Here is a 15,224-nt window from a genome sequence, read left to right on the forward strand (position 1 = left end):
ATGGTGGCTCTGAACTGTCAAAACACCTCTCAAAGCACTTTTTCGGATGCGAAAAGCAGAAAAAATGACAGACGAAAGTTTCAGAGGCAGTGTGTCAATACGGTTCAGACAACTTGAGGTCCAATTAATTTTTTTACATGCGAAAATAACAGACGAAAATTTTCAGATTCAGTGTGCAATAACCTTAAGAATATGACGGAAATACTTCAGTAAATTTGTCAAAGTAGTCGAAGAAATCACAGTAAAAAAACAACAACATTGAATTATGTATGCCACGCCAGTAGGTGGCGATATCACTAAGCTTTTGTGCACACATCCTCCAGTATTCCACTAATGTTGTTTTGATTGCCAGGTACTCACGCATGCCTACACAACTGCACATATAATACGCATTATATACCCATTTTCACAAGATGGCGTTTTGGTTGTTTTCACAGAGACGTCGATATTATCCGTTCCAAAAATTTTGCTCTTTGAAACCCATTTTGAAAGTCTAGCATTTTCAGGCCATAGTTAAGCAAATATGAACATCCAAGATTTTTAGTCGAAAACATTGTCGTGTAAACGCCCCTAAGACTAAACTCATTACAGGGAAAGTAATCAGGGGAAAAAAAGAGCCTGTAGAAAAAAAGGCACCCAACTCTATATCACAGCGCCACGTAAAAAGCGGTAAATAGCCATACTCATGACGAATATGCTAATGAATGTCATATGAGGACCAAAATAACCATCACTGTACAGAAATGTGCTCATTAGAGACAGCAAGCTGTTGATTTACTTGAGACACACAAGCGGTTAAATAGGTTTTCTATGACTATTATATTATGGAGCTTTTCTTCTTCTTCAGTCGCCGTTCGGTTGTGATTTGGCCACAGATGAATGAACGCAATGTGGCCTATGTGGTCCATCGTTTAGTTTTGTTTTCCTGTTGATGTTTTCCTGAATGCCCTGAGAGCAAGAGTGCTGAGAAGAAAGATCCAACTGCACCAATTAAACCACATCAAACAATCTAGAGTGTCCATGATTGGCTGCTGGAGGGAGGATAATGGAGGATTGAAAGCAACTAGAGGTGTGAAGAGAAGAATCAGAGAACAAATGTGGAGAGACCTGATCCTGGAACAGCGCTGATAATGGCGGTGAGTTTGGAAAAAAACACTTATCCCTTCTTTTACACAGCACACTGTTCTGGTTTATTGGGGGAGGCAGGTTGGTTTTCTCCTTATCTCTGTGTGTCAAATAGGAACACTCCTGGTGGTTCGGCATCTCTGGTCTTCCAGCTCACAGCCGGGTTCGAGTCTTGTGCATCAAAACTCATCGACTCTCTCTCTCTCTCTCTCTCTCTCTCTCTCTCTCTCTTTAAAAGGCTGAAACTTCTAGCGTTGTTTTCGGAACCGTCCTGTCCATTTTTCGTCCTCAAGTTTGTGTCAATGTCCCAAACTGACAAGCACCAAAGAGTTGATGTTGATCGATGGGAATACTTAAAAGGTCGTTTTGGTCGAGGATGAGAGGTGGGCTTCACAACTGTGAATTGATGGCTTACTTGTTTTGTCTCGGAGCACTTTGAAAAGATAAAACAGAAGGAGAAGTTAAAAGAACAAAGTGCATTTCCTCAAGGAGATAAGAGTACTGCTTACTAGGCAGCAAAAGAAGAGTGGAAGTTTTAGTGTGGGACATTGAGTGTGTTTTATTGTCAGTCAATGGAATCAATAAACATGCTCCGTTCCAAATCCTAGAGAGCTGACTATGTAAGCGGCATTTTAAGGTATATACATAAAATATACTTAAGGTGTGATACAAAGGCATGAGTAGGCCCACAATGAGAATCTGCACGCGCAGAAATCCGCAGATTCCTGCAGATTGTTGGGTCATCATTTAGTCTATTTACTTACTTGTGTAAATGTGTGTAAATTTATATTCAATTTTTTAAATATTTTCAGTAATATTATTGACTAATATGAAGGTGTTCATTTGATGTATTTACAATACAGTTTCCTGTCTTTTTAGTAGATATATATATATATATATATATATATATATATATATATATATATATATATATATATATATATATATATATATATATTTTTTTTTTTTTTTTTTTTTTTTTTTTTTAACCAAATAAGTGGATCTAGATGGATTTGCATTGTAAACATTAAAGAAAAGTTATTAAAAAGCTATAATTTTTTTATTTCAGATATTAAGTTTTCAGTTAAAATACTCCCAAAATAATTCTGCATAAATCCGCAGATTTTTTACAAAATTCTTTGCAGAAATAGCAAAAAATGTCGGCAGATTCTGTCTGGCCCTAGGCATGATGAAGGCTTTCCTATCATTCACACAGTTGTTTACTGTTTATGACGCATGCTTTCTTATGAGGTTATGTGTGAGTACTGACTAGCTTTGAGAATGGAGTTTCAAAATGGGTTATTTTAAAAAAGTGTCCATGGAGGTAAGGGTGCAACGATTAACCATTTTCACTATAACCCCCACTTTAATTCGTCACCGTTAATTAATCATAAAGGCTTAACACTTCTTTTCTACATGGAACAAAACTGCTGCAACTAGTAAGCAAGTGATGTGTATTTATAAAGCACGTTTATCGTGTATGGCCATACACCCAAAGCTCTTCACAATCATGATGAGGAGAGGGGGGGAGGGGTCTCTCCACACCAACACCAGTGTACATCATCCACTTGGATGACGTGAAGGCAGCTACAGGACAATGGCACCAGTGCACTCATCACACAACAGCTATTGGTGTAGTGGAGAGACAGTGATAGAGCCAATTCTGTGAATGGGGATGATTGGGAGGCCATGAAGGGTAAGGACCGATGGAGGGAATTTGGCCAGGACACCGGGTTACACCCCTACTCTTTACAAGAAGTGCCATAGGATTTTTAATGACCACAGAGAGTCAGGACCTCAGTTTAACGTCTTATTCGAAAGACGTCACTCACTGACAGTATAGTGTCCCCTTCACTATACTGGGGCATTAGGACTCACACAGAGCACAGGTTGAGCGCCCCCTGCTGGCCTCTCTAACTCCAACAGCAACCTGGTTTTCATGGTCTCACATCGAGGTGCTGACCAGGTTCAGCCCCGCTTAGCTTCAGTGAGTAACCTGTCTTGGGCTGCGGGGTGATATGGCTGTGGTAACTAAACAAAGTTATGCCAGTTGAGCGTTGGTTTAAAGTTCCAAGCTTGTACACTGAAGTTAATACTCATGCACACTATATTAACTATGGCTGTGGCAATTAACTAAAGGCGGTTAACATGTCATGTATTTTGCATGCACAAATTTGTAATTTCTTTTCTTGCACGCAATGAGAGTGATGTGCACGAACCGCGAGTTACGTGACAAGAACTGACCATTAAGCGTCATACTTTGGAAAAAAAATGTGCATATTCCATAGCCTACAAAGAGAAATAAAAATACAAAATGAAAATACCAAACAAGTTCATAATATAGTTAATGAAAAGAGCCTTTCAGACAGAGGTTCAGCAGCCTTTGACTACATTTGTTCTCTTTAAAAGGGAAATACTTAGCTAATATGATGCTTAGATTTACATTAGACAAATACTATTATTTTGTTTTCTTATTTTTATTTATTGATTTATTCATTGTTCTGTCATTTATTTTCAGTGTAAAATTATAACTTACATTTAAATAAAACTTTTTTTTCACTTATTTTTAAAATCAAAGAGAAATAGACTATTGTTGTTTTTTTTTATTATTGTGTGCTCTATTATTTGGTTACTGAGCAGCAATAAATAACACTTTCACAATTACAATTGTGATTTTTCTAAACTAGTAGTGTTTTGAGATTAATGAATGCAGAATATTCGTGATAACTGTTATTATTCCTAGACTATAATTGTACAACCAAAATCTATAATCGTTGCATCCCTACATGGAGGTTTGTATGATTACTGTGGGTTCACACCATGGCCGACGAGAGCGTCAAAGTTTGCTCTGGCCACCTTGCCGGCAACGCTGTCTGCCTTCACAGCTCTGTCCTCATCAAAATTTGCTACATTGATCTTGTATTTAAAGGAGCCGTTGCAGCATATGAACAAATCACTTAGATTCCTCAATAAAAATATGCTTTCTACCAGGAAAATGTAGCGCACATTTTATCAAATTCATTTAACTATGGAAGATCAAGTTGTTGCGTGTGGTGTGGCTTTGCTCCGCTTATCCATTATATCCTTATGTCTGAAATGTTCTGAAGCAGCAATACTGTTTTGTACTGTCTTTATAGTTAGCATGAGATTCCCGCATGAGATTTTTTTTTTTTTTCAAAACTATATAACATTAATGCACATCAGTAACTTTTTTTTTAAGCGTAAGTCCTTGTAAGCCAGTGGTTCTCAATTTGCCCTGCACATTTTGTATGTCTCATTTACTAGGCACACCTGATTTAGATCATCAGCTCGTTAACAGAGAGATCCATGAACTGATCCTTGTGTGTCAAATAAGAGAGACATACAAAATGTGCAGGGCAGAGGGGCTCGAGGACCAGACTTGAGAACCACTGATGTAGGCAAACACGTTGTTAATAATTGAAAATCTGGCTACTGTAATAATCAATTCCTCGAGAACAATTGTGGTTGGAACTAAAGTTCACAGGACGGTGTTCTCTGGAATCCTCTCAAGCGGTGGACTTCTATATTTTGATTGCTTGCTGCCAAACCACATCATAGCTCATTATCATATTGTTGACTTGATTTCAACTCTCCTCGATGCCCACACCACCTAAAAAATGTGCCCCTTCTTGTCGCTTATGGCTGCCAGCTCCCATTGAAAATGAATGACTTCCGGCTACTTTGACACTCTCGCAATCTGCGGTGTGAACGCACAGCTACAGTTGAACCACTGAAGTGACAATGTTTTTGGTTAATTTTTTGGACATCTCATGACAGTTGGCGAATGAGAGAGCTTTCGGATTTCATCTAAAATATCTTCATTTGTGTTCTGAAGAGAATTAAAGGTCTCAGCGATTGGAGCGACATTAGAGGGTGAGTAATTAATAAGAGAAGTTGCATTTTTGATGGAACTAACCCTTTAAATATATGAATATAAACAATCTAAAAGTCAAAAGTGAGTATGCTAATACATTTTTTGGGCATATATTAACACACACCAACAGTTTGCTGTAGTTTTGATTCATTCATTGTTTATTTATGCTTTCAAATTGGATTATGGGCAGTTGGTCTCAGTAATGACAACTTTTGATGTTGAAAAGTGACTTTTATTGACACTTAATTTGTTTGAAACAAACAAATTGTCTGTCAACCTTTTCTGTTATTTAGGCTTATTTGAAGACATGTTTTAAACGGCTAAAAATGCCAATAAATTAGGGGTGACAAATTTAATTGTTTCTCAGGTGCACCACGATGCAGAGGCAGACAATTCGATATCAGTATATTCGATATATTCAGTAATATATCCTAACAGATTAATACATAGTGACGTACTTCATCTCATATGTGTTATATTGTGGTAGCATACTATGGCGAGGGAGGCGACCATGAGTAATTAGAATGCTCCAAAAACTTAAAAAAACACAAAAAATGTGCACAATTCACTGTGTGTGAGTTCACTGGACAGTTTTTCTCTGATACTGAAGTTACAGTTGAAGCCCCTATTTCACTGCTGTGGAGAAAATAAAAGCTGTAAACTGCATTTCTCTCTCTCTCTTTCTCTCACTGTGGACATTTGACCTACTGGCGTGAGGAAACTTTTCTTCTCCTCTCGGCTGTTACAGCGTGTTATGAGCGTGTCTGCAGAGCGAGTTTTCTCCACCGCATCTATCATGGATCAGCTGTGATCGCCACTGTCGTTTATCAGTGTCACTCATCGGTGAACAGAGCCAGAGCATTTGAGCCAATTAGAGCCCTTTCTGTTCAGCGTGTGACCAATCATATCGGTGTAAAAACTCGCTCAACAACGCTCAAAAAGCAAGCGGGATAATATTTACGTTTGTTTGTTTGCTTCAAATGCTCTTGTTCTCTCTATGTACTTGAGTTTTGTTTATTACATTCAAAAAAAGTGTTTTCTTTGAGCAGGTAAAATTAAAGATCCAGTTCTTAAATCTGACTGCTTGAATTAAGGACAAAATTGTACTACAAATAATATAAAAAATGTAAATATATTTATAAAGTATACATTTTAACACAAGAATTCTTGTGCTGTGAAGTAAAATATATAATTGTATATGGAAAGCATCGTCAATGCATCGTGATGCACCGAGATATCAAACTGAACTGAAATTATGGCATGATAATCATACCTGAACCGAACCATGAGACCAGTGTAGGCTCAACAATAAATGTTACAGTTGTCAGAGCAGAGATCAAGCTTCTACAGCGATGTAAATAGATATATAAATGTAAAACACTCATGATACAAAAATATGGAGACTATCTGGTCCAGATTTGACACCTTGTAGTGCATTTGTGAGTTGTGCATGCATTTTATGCACATCTAGTAAAATAGTACTTTTGGTATAAATAAATAGATATTTATTTTCTTTGAGGTTAGGTTTTAAGATATATTTGTCCACTGTATTATTTTACATTTTGTTTAGCAACCAGGCTGAGCAAATATCGGCCTAAATATTGATTAATAACTTCAAAATTTTAACAATTTTCAGATATTTATTAGCCATACGCTTCAAAATATCCACATAGACGCATCGCTTATACTAAATGTAATTCTGCGTATTCGAAAAACAGTGAGATGTATCTTAAAACCTACCAAACTTCACTCACGCAAGCAGACAAACAAGCAAACATACCTGTCCTGAGGCTGAAGCCTATTATTGCCGACAGGGGAAGGCGTAATTAGACCTTGCTGCGCAGTAGTCCCCCTGTGGGGTGCTCTGGGGTACTGCACTCTGAAGAGTTCTTGGCTTTGTCCTTGTTATTGTTGGGCTCGTTGTCTTTGATGATGTCATACTGGCGGCAGAACAGAGCGATCACACCTGTGCACAAATGAGAGGATTCAGAGTGTTGAAGACAGCATGGCACGGTGCTAGTGATGGATAGGACGTTGTCGAAGAAGGAAAGGCAAAACGTATATATATATAATGATGGATTGCACTGTGATTCTGCCACAAATAATAACATATCAATTATAGGCCGACAAGAACAGGATGCTGAGCTGCACTGTAGCCTTGAGTTTAAGTTGTGCTAGAACTGTCCTCTTTGATGATTCATTATTTAGCTTGCTTTATTTGATTTGTGTATATAAAAAAAACAACTGTTCGCACCTGGTATTAAGAGGTATTGTCGTCGATCCAATCACAAGTGGACAAATGAAACACATTACCATTCTCACTTACTGTAGAGTTTAAATGCGTCTCTTTTGTCCACTTTTAACCACTTCTGATGAGCGAGAGTCTGTGGGCGGGTGCTGGATTTTTCTTTTTACACTGTGAAAGCTTTAGCAAATGTTCATAATTTACAAAAAAATAAAAATTGTATTAAAAGTAGCCTACCAGAACTATTAAAAATGCTTTATTAATAGGTACGTATGCTAGACTAATGAAATTATAGATAATTGATTTATATTATTTCCAATCAACTCCTATTAGGCCTAGACACTTTTGTTCTGTTCTACAGTTTTAACATGGACAGTATACAGTGCTTAGCATAACTGAGTACATCTCATTTTGAAAATAAACATTTGTATCTATTTCTCAGTGAATATAGGCAATGTATTTTGGTGCATTTAACAAAATTTATTTATTAAACAGATATATTTATTCAAATAATATAATAGTCACCAAACATTTAAAAATTGATAGATAATACAATTAAATTCAAACAAATTACAACCTACAAAATTTCAACTAAATTTAAAAACATTTTTGCTTCTCCTGATTTTTTTCTCTTTTTTTAAATTTGTGTTTAATAATTTTCTATAACATATAAATTTGGGTGTACTAGTTTTTGGACCATTATCGTAGGTTATTTTGTTAGATAAGCTCCAGATTTGGCTTCAGTACTGACTAAACTAATGTATATGCACAAATATAACATTGTAGAGCTTTCCTATTAAAAATATGAATTTAAAAGAGAGATTTGTGAGGGGTGTACTTTCATATATGCTGAGAACTGTTAAATGCTGTTTTTTAAAATTCGTTTAACAAATAATACAGAATTTAGACAGTAATTAAACTAGGCGTTTTTGAGTAAAATTACTATGAAATCAGGTGAAATGACAGATCAAATAAATACTATTTCTGATCAACCTCTGCTTAGACACTTTACTCTTGTTTTACGGTTTTAATAGGTATATATGCTGTTGTTTTTATTAAGTTTAACAAATATTCTAGAACATTGAAAATAATAAAACTAGGTGTTTTTAAGGAAAATTACTATGAAAAGGATCCGGTGAAAATACCGATCATATAAATTCTATTTCTGATCAACCTCTGCCTAGACACTTTAGTCTTGTTTTACTGTTTTAATGGGTATATATGCTGTTGTTTTGATAAAGTTTAACAAATATCTTAGAACATCAAAAGTAACTCAGTTAGGTGAATAAAAAATATTATGCAAATTATAAGTGGAATTGATCATGCAAAATTGCCCAGGTTTTGAGGCTTAAACTTTTTTCCTTCTTTACACATGAATAAAACTTTCGCAAAAATGTATTTTACGAAAAACTAGTTCACGGGCACTGCATGACATCTGCTGTTTGAAGAGAATGAAACAGCCGTATTTTAAAAATCCTATTTATTTTTTTCAAAAGAAAAATGATTAAACCAATTGGGACTCCTGAGAGATGCTTCAACTTTATGCATTTCTCTTCATCTCTAATACAAAACCTAAGATTAAAGATGGGCTGGGTGGAGAGAAGGTGGTGTTTTGCGGCAGTTTGAACGCATTAAACCTAATTTGTGTTCGCACTGTTAGAGCAATGTGATCGAATACGTTCTCAACCACCTCTGGAAGGGGTTGAAAGTGGACAAGCTCAAAACGTTTCACACCCTGTTGACACCTCTACGTTAGTCCACTTGTGATCGGATCGACTTAATACCAGGTGTGAACAGGGCCTAGGACCCAAGTATAGCATTAGAGATCTTCTCGTTTTTTACAAGCAAATAAGGTTTTCTGCATAAATAAATGAAAAGCATCTGTAAATTAAAAACTATTGGCAACTGTTGATTAACAGACAGTGCCCAGCATAAATGAGTACACCCCTTTACAGATTGCTCTTTTAATATACATACTTTCTATAGGATTCTATACAATAATATATGTTTGCATATACTGTACATTAGATTAGTCTTTTCCAAAGCCAACTAATCTAACTAAATAACTTAGTCACAGTTAAAGTGAGTACAACTCAAATATGTTAGAAAGAAAAAAATAATTAAGAGGAAAAAAAACATTATTTAGTTGAAATTTTTAGTTTGTAAATGTGAAAATTTAATTTGAATTTAAATGTATTTTCTTTCTATTTGTAAACATATTGCATGACCACATAATAATAAAACTGTTTAATAAACTGTTTAATAAAACCATTGTGTTTAAATCAACCTAAATATATTGTTTATATTCACTGTGAAATGTATAATGATATTCATTTTCAAGCAGGGGTGTCCTCATTTATGCTGTGCTATATAGGGCGGCATAGTGGCTCACAGCAAGAAAGTTGCTGATTTGAGTCCTGGCTGGGCCAGGAGGATTTTCTGTGTGGAGTTTGCAAGTTCTCACCATGGTCACGTGGTCACATCTATCTCAGTGGTTGGATTCTCACCTGCCCACATGACGAGAACCACCACAATGATAATAAGCTCTCCAGCCCTGAGCTGAGCCGCCTGGCCGACCTCCTCCATGGTCACTTCATCTGTCAGAGAAACACACTTATTCAATCTTGTAAAGTTTCAAATTTGACATGGGTTCTGCTGGACTGACTGTTTCAAGCAGGTTTTCAAAACAATTCAGAAAGTTGGCGATGCCATGAAGGAAGTGCCTTAATTCATGTATTATGGAAAAGCCCAGAGGTTCAATATTTTTGGAGAAAGTTGAGTGATTATCTGATAAAGATATTGCAGACCAAGTATGACCTTTGCTTTATACAGAATTGGACAAAATTGTTGGTACCCTTCCACTGAAGAAAAACCCACAGTAGTTAAGTAGTGTTTAGTAGTGTTTCAGGAGTTTACGGTCCAATCTCAATTCTTTTTTTGCCTTTTTTTAGGATGGGGGGGGGGGGGGGGGGGGGTATTTATCTTCAGGAAATCACTGAAGACATATATCAAGTTATCATAACGACTGGACTATCTATTTACAAAAAAATTGTAATAATGACAAAAAAATACTAATTTGTGGATCTCCTTACTTCCGTGTGCAGCCATGCTGTCGTTGAAGATGGTGCATTGTGGGAAATTTTCCTACCCCTTGGTTTCAAGTGTGGGTCCAAAAAAATCTCAGTCTTAAGGGATATCTAGCCTTTCCCCTTAGCCCTATGCTTTCAAGCTAAAGAGAAGTGGGACACCCCTACTCCTTCACGTGAACATGCAAAACAAGGGGTAGGGGTAAAGGAAGGGCTAAGGGGGAGATTTTGGATTGAGCCTATGTAGTTACATATGAAGATCGTGTTTCTACACCAGGTTTGTCAAGCCCACTCACCTGTGTGAGGCACACTCAGAATTGCATATTGTTTTGAGGTTTTCATGTGGTGTGATGTGGAGAAGAGAGGGTCCTGGTTTTGGGAGCTGGGATAGTTGTAATTTTGAGAAAATAAGTCCTATGCTGAATATTTGTACATCATAGACTTAAATGAACAACTGTTTGTTTGAAAATATTTTTAAAGAGCAAAAAAAGAACAGGCCAGCTTCTGCAGTTATCAAAGCACAGGCACTGTGACAACACACAAACCACAGTAGGATTATTCCAGAAATTAAAACCATCTTCGACCATCTAATTAATTCTTTAATTAGTCTCAAGAGGATATCAAGCAGAGCCTAAAGCATGCCATCTTCACTGACTCTGACACATCCAGAACCTTTCTATTCTTTCTTAAAAGTCAGACTGGGTATGATGAAGCTGTGGACTGTCATCAGGCTTCAGACCTCAGGGCTCAATTCTCTGACTGGAGATTTAAAGCAGCTAGTAATTAAGGTCTCGTTAGTTAAACGAAAGCGCTGTGGTGTATGTTCACTGATGAACCCCAGAGGGAAAAGTAAAGTTCCTCAATGACCTGTTTATCTGAAGCGGCAGCGCTGTGTTTCATAATGACCAGGAGATACACTTTGCTTTCATTTTTTTACAAGATTTTTAAATGTTTTAAAATAAGCTCCTGCTCACCAAAGCTGCGTTTATTTCATTAAAAATACAGTACACATTGTAAAATTGTGAAATGTTATTGCCGTATAAAATAACTGTTCAAAATATTTTATAATTTATGTTAATCATTTATTCCAGTGATGTTAATAATGAATTTTCAGCTTCATTACTCCAGTCTTCAGAGACACATGATCCTTTAGAAATCACTCTAATATTAATTATTATTGTTATTATTATTATTATTGTTATTATTGATGGTAATAGTAATAAACTAATGACTGGAGCAATAATTTCACTTGAACTACAAACAATAGTAATAAATAAATATATATTAAATAAATATTTAACAATTTGTTTTACATTTAATAAATGCCACCTAGATGAACAGAATAAGTTTCTTTAAATTATTAAATAAAAAAACTGACCCCAACTTTTGACCGGTAGTGTAAGTTAATAAATTTCAACAAAAGGTAAACCAAGTGTTACGTTGACATAGCTTTGACATCACTTAAATTGGAAAAGGTTTATTTTAAATATAGTATTTTATATTTTTACTGTCTTGCTTTGTTTAATAATTTTTTTCTATTTAATATTAGGGGTATCTTTTTGTTAGTCAGTTATTCATTTTAGTTCTAAAAAGTTCATCCGAGGCGACGCAGGGGCGCAGTAGGTAGTGCTGTCGCCTCACAGCAAGAAGGTCGCTGGTTCGAGCCTCGGCTGGGTCAGTTGGCGTCTCTGTGTGGAGTTTGCATGTTCTCCCTGCGTTCATGTGGGATTCCTTTGGGTGCTCCGGTTTCCCCCACAGTCCAAAGACATGCACTATAGGTGATTTGGGTAGGCTAAATTCTCCGTAGTGTATGAGTGTGTATGGATGTTTCCCAGTCATGGGTTGTGGCTGGAAGGGAATCCTCTGCGTAAAAACATGCTGGATAAGTTGGCGGTTCATTCCGCTATGGTGACCCCGAATTAATAAAGGGACTAAGCCGAAAAGAAAATGAATGAATAAAGTTAATCCGAAAATGTAAATTTACTTGATTTACACTTATAGTTCTGAATGAACTATGAAAGAACTCAGTATGGATGCTTCTTTTCTGCTATAGAATGAAGAAAAAAAACTATTCTTTTCTTAAAATCTGTAAATTCTGCAAATTGGGACAGATAAAGTTCAGATCAAAATACAATAAATCAAACAAATCCATACTTGCAAAAAATAAAATATATAAAAGAAAGTCAGTACTGCAAGACATAAGATAAGTCAGAATTGTGAGATGTAAGCTAAAAAAAATATGGAAAACTTCATCCGCATCAATAAAAGTCTTGATAGACAAACAGAATCAGCCGTCCTGACGTGAAGGCCTGTGAAGAGAAAGATAAACGGTGTGTTTATTAGCCGCTCTGCTGTTTAGTGAAGTGTAATGCTGGCCGCTTGATTAATTAGAGTGTAAGGTGAGCACTAATGCTGGATGATTAAAGTGTTTTTTGTAAAGGCTCCTGCTATCTAAATGACACCCGTGAGTCGGCTAAGAGTTTGCCATGGAGAAAACACACTGATCCTGCAGATCCATCACAATGGCATTAATGCAGACTTGCAGATTTTAAGATTAACTTAATGACACGCGAGCATCCATTAAATATAATGGATCTCAATTTACAGCTCGGTGTGGATTTTTATATGAAGTGGGTTACAACAGTTAATACTAGTAAAAAGGCATATGTGAGGAAATTAAAAAAACATTTATATTATGCATTAGAACTGTGTCATTATTATTTTTAAAAATGGTCAATGCTTCAATTAAAACCAAATAATTCAAAATCCAAAATAATTTGACTTTTTTTTTTGCTAATTCTAAAATAAATTCCTACAGTTTAATTTAGTTTATTTTTTAACTGTAGAAAGCTGAAAGCACGAGAACTGAATCACTGTATACAATAATAATTTTAATATAATATTGTGTTAAAAATGGATCATCAAGTCCATCGTTGACTGAGTGACACAAACCCATAAAATGTATTTAGTATTAGAAAGCAATATCTAGAGAACAGAAACGAATGCTATCCTATTTCTCTGATATTCACTACTTCTAAAAATTTTGAATACACAGAAAAAATAACTCATGCACTTAAGATAGAAAAGTGTTATGTTTATTACAATATTTGACACTATTACAGTGTCTCTATAGTTTACCTTTGTGAGGATATTGTGAACTCTTACTAATCTGTAGTAAAACCATTCACTACGCTGTAAAAAGTGATTAGTTGAAAAAGAGAGTAAACTCATTGAGTGAATAAACAAATTAATATTGTGCTTAACAAAATTAAGATGAATGAACTTAACAGTTCTAAGTTACAACAGAAATATTTACATTTCAGTAAAATCAACTTGTCATTTCTAAAGGTAATAAATTAAGTAATCCTTTTTTACAGTGTATTCATTCAAAAAATACCTTTGCTGCTGCTTCAAACAACTCATATAAAATGAGCTGAAGCAACACAATTCTTAAGTTTTTTGGGGGACAACTTGATTGTTTTATCTTCAATACACTTAGGTTTGTAAAAACAATTAAGTTAACTTAATCGATTTGTGTTGGGACAACATCAAGGAATTACACGGAACTCAGCATTCTTTTTACAGTGTTACAGTTTTAAAAAATATTGCTGACTTAAATTTTGTCGTTATCTTAACTTGCATCAATCAATCTTATACAAAGTTAAACTTTATATAACTTGAAAAATTTTGTTGAAACCTGAATAACTTAATTTAAATCAACATAAAAATATTTGTTGTGTTGACTTTTTGTGACTACATTTTTTACAGTGCATAACTAAAAATGGAACTAATATGGAACTTCTGCCTTTTTAGTGTCAAATGAACCACCAAAATCAATAAAAAGATGTACACTTTCATTTGAATGTGTAAACAAATACTGTAATGGCCCACGTCCACTGAGTGGTACGGTATAGTACAGTACAGTACAGTTCAGTACGCTTTTATGTCCATTTCCACTGTCAAAATGTACTAAAAATCGAACCGTACCCTATCATATTTACCCTTTTCAAAAGGGTACCAAACGGCAGTGCTAGATGTGCAACTTAATTTGCAGCTGAATGCTATTGGTTTACAGAGAAACGTCACTAGCGCACACAACAAGCCAGAAGAATGAAAACACAGGAAGCACCACTGCCGAGACATTACACTGTAATAATATATACATATAATAACAAGCCATGGTCGACACAAGCTCAAAAAAATCCTTGTCGTTGTCATGATGACCAGCCACAAAGCCAAGAAGAAGAACAGAATCTGCAGTGTGTCCTGTTGTTGTTTACGAGGCCGTCTAAATGTGTAATAAGGCCTAAATGTATGCTTTGGGTAATTTCTTTGTAATTGGTAACATGTGTTCATATATGTTTTATTTATGTATTGATTTTATATAATCGCAGACGTTACAGTAGGCTATTTTGCACTCATTGATCTACAGCTATCATCAAATCCTCTACATAGAACGGTTAATAATGAACATTTATACACATATTATGTGTAAAGCATCTGTTTTGTGAGAAGTACTTCTCATGTGATATGTGAACGACCCAAATGGTTCTGGTTTTACATTTCTTTTAGTGAGAATGACGTTGACTGAAACTTTCTGGCATAGACCATGCTTACCAAAAGGGCACCATTTGGCAGTGGAGACACCAGCCTGATAAAGGTGACCCGTACCATGCCGAACTGAACCATATCACTCAGTGGAAACGAAGCCTTAGATGTATCCCAAATTTGTCACTTATTGTTGTAACATTAAATTTGATGCCCTAAATAAATGATGACTGACTGAACGGTGTTTCCCTGTTCTTCAAACACATGAAGTTGAGGGATGAACCAATGCTAGAGTTTGACATTTGGCTGAAGTCAGAGGTGAAAC

General features: G+C 35.6%; 1 protein-coding gene across 1 annotated transcript in view; it reads right to left on the reverse strand.

Annotated features, from left to right (window-relative positions):
* Positions 1-220: 220 nt before the first annotated feature.
* The window catches only part of fndc5b (fibronectin type III domain containing 5b), a 46,828-nt gene continuing 31,824 nt past the window's right edge, over positions 221-15,224 (reverse strand). The window contains exons 4-6 of the mRNA XM_056480055.1: positions 9,773-9,862; positions 6,801-6,986; positions 221-1,558 (exon numbers count right to left, since the gene is read on the reverse strand). Of these exons, the coding sequence (XP_056336030.1) occupies positions 6,847-6,986; positions 9,773-9,862 (230 nt within the window). The 3' untranslated portion in view covers positions 221-1,558; positions 6,801-6,846. The remainder of the gene's footprint in view (positions 1,559-6,800; positions 6,987-9,772; positions 9,863-15,224) is intronic.

Source organism: Danio aesculapii, chromosome 19, assembly GCF_903798145.1.
Source record: "Danio aesculapii chromosome 19, fDanAes4.1, whole genome shotgun sequence".
In the NCBI taxonomy this organism is placed as follows: Eukaryota; Metazoa; Chordata; class Actinopteri; order Cypriniformes; family Danionidae; genus Danio; species Danio aesculapii.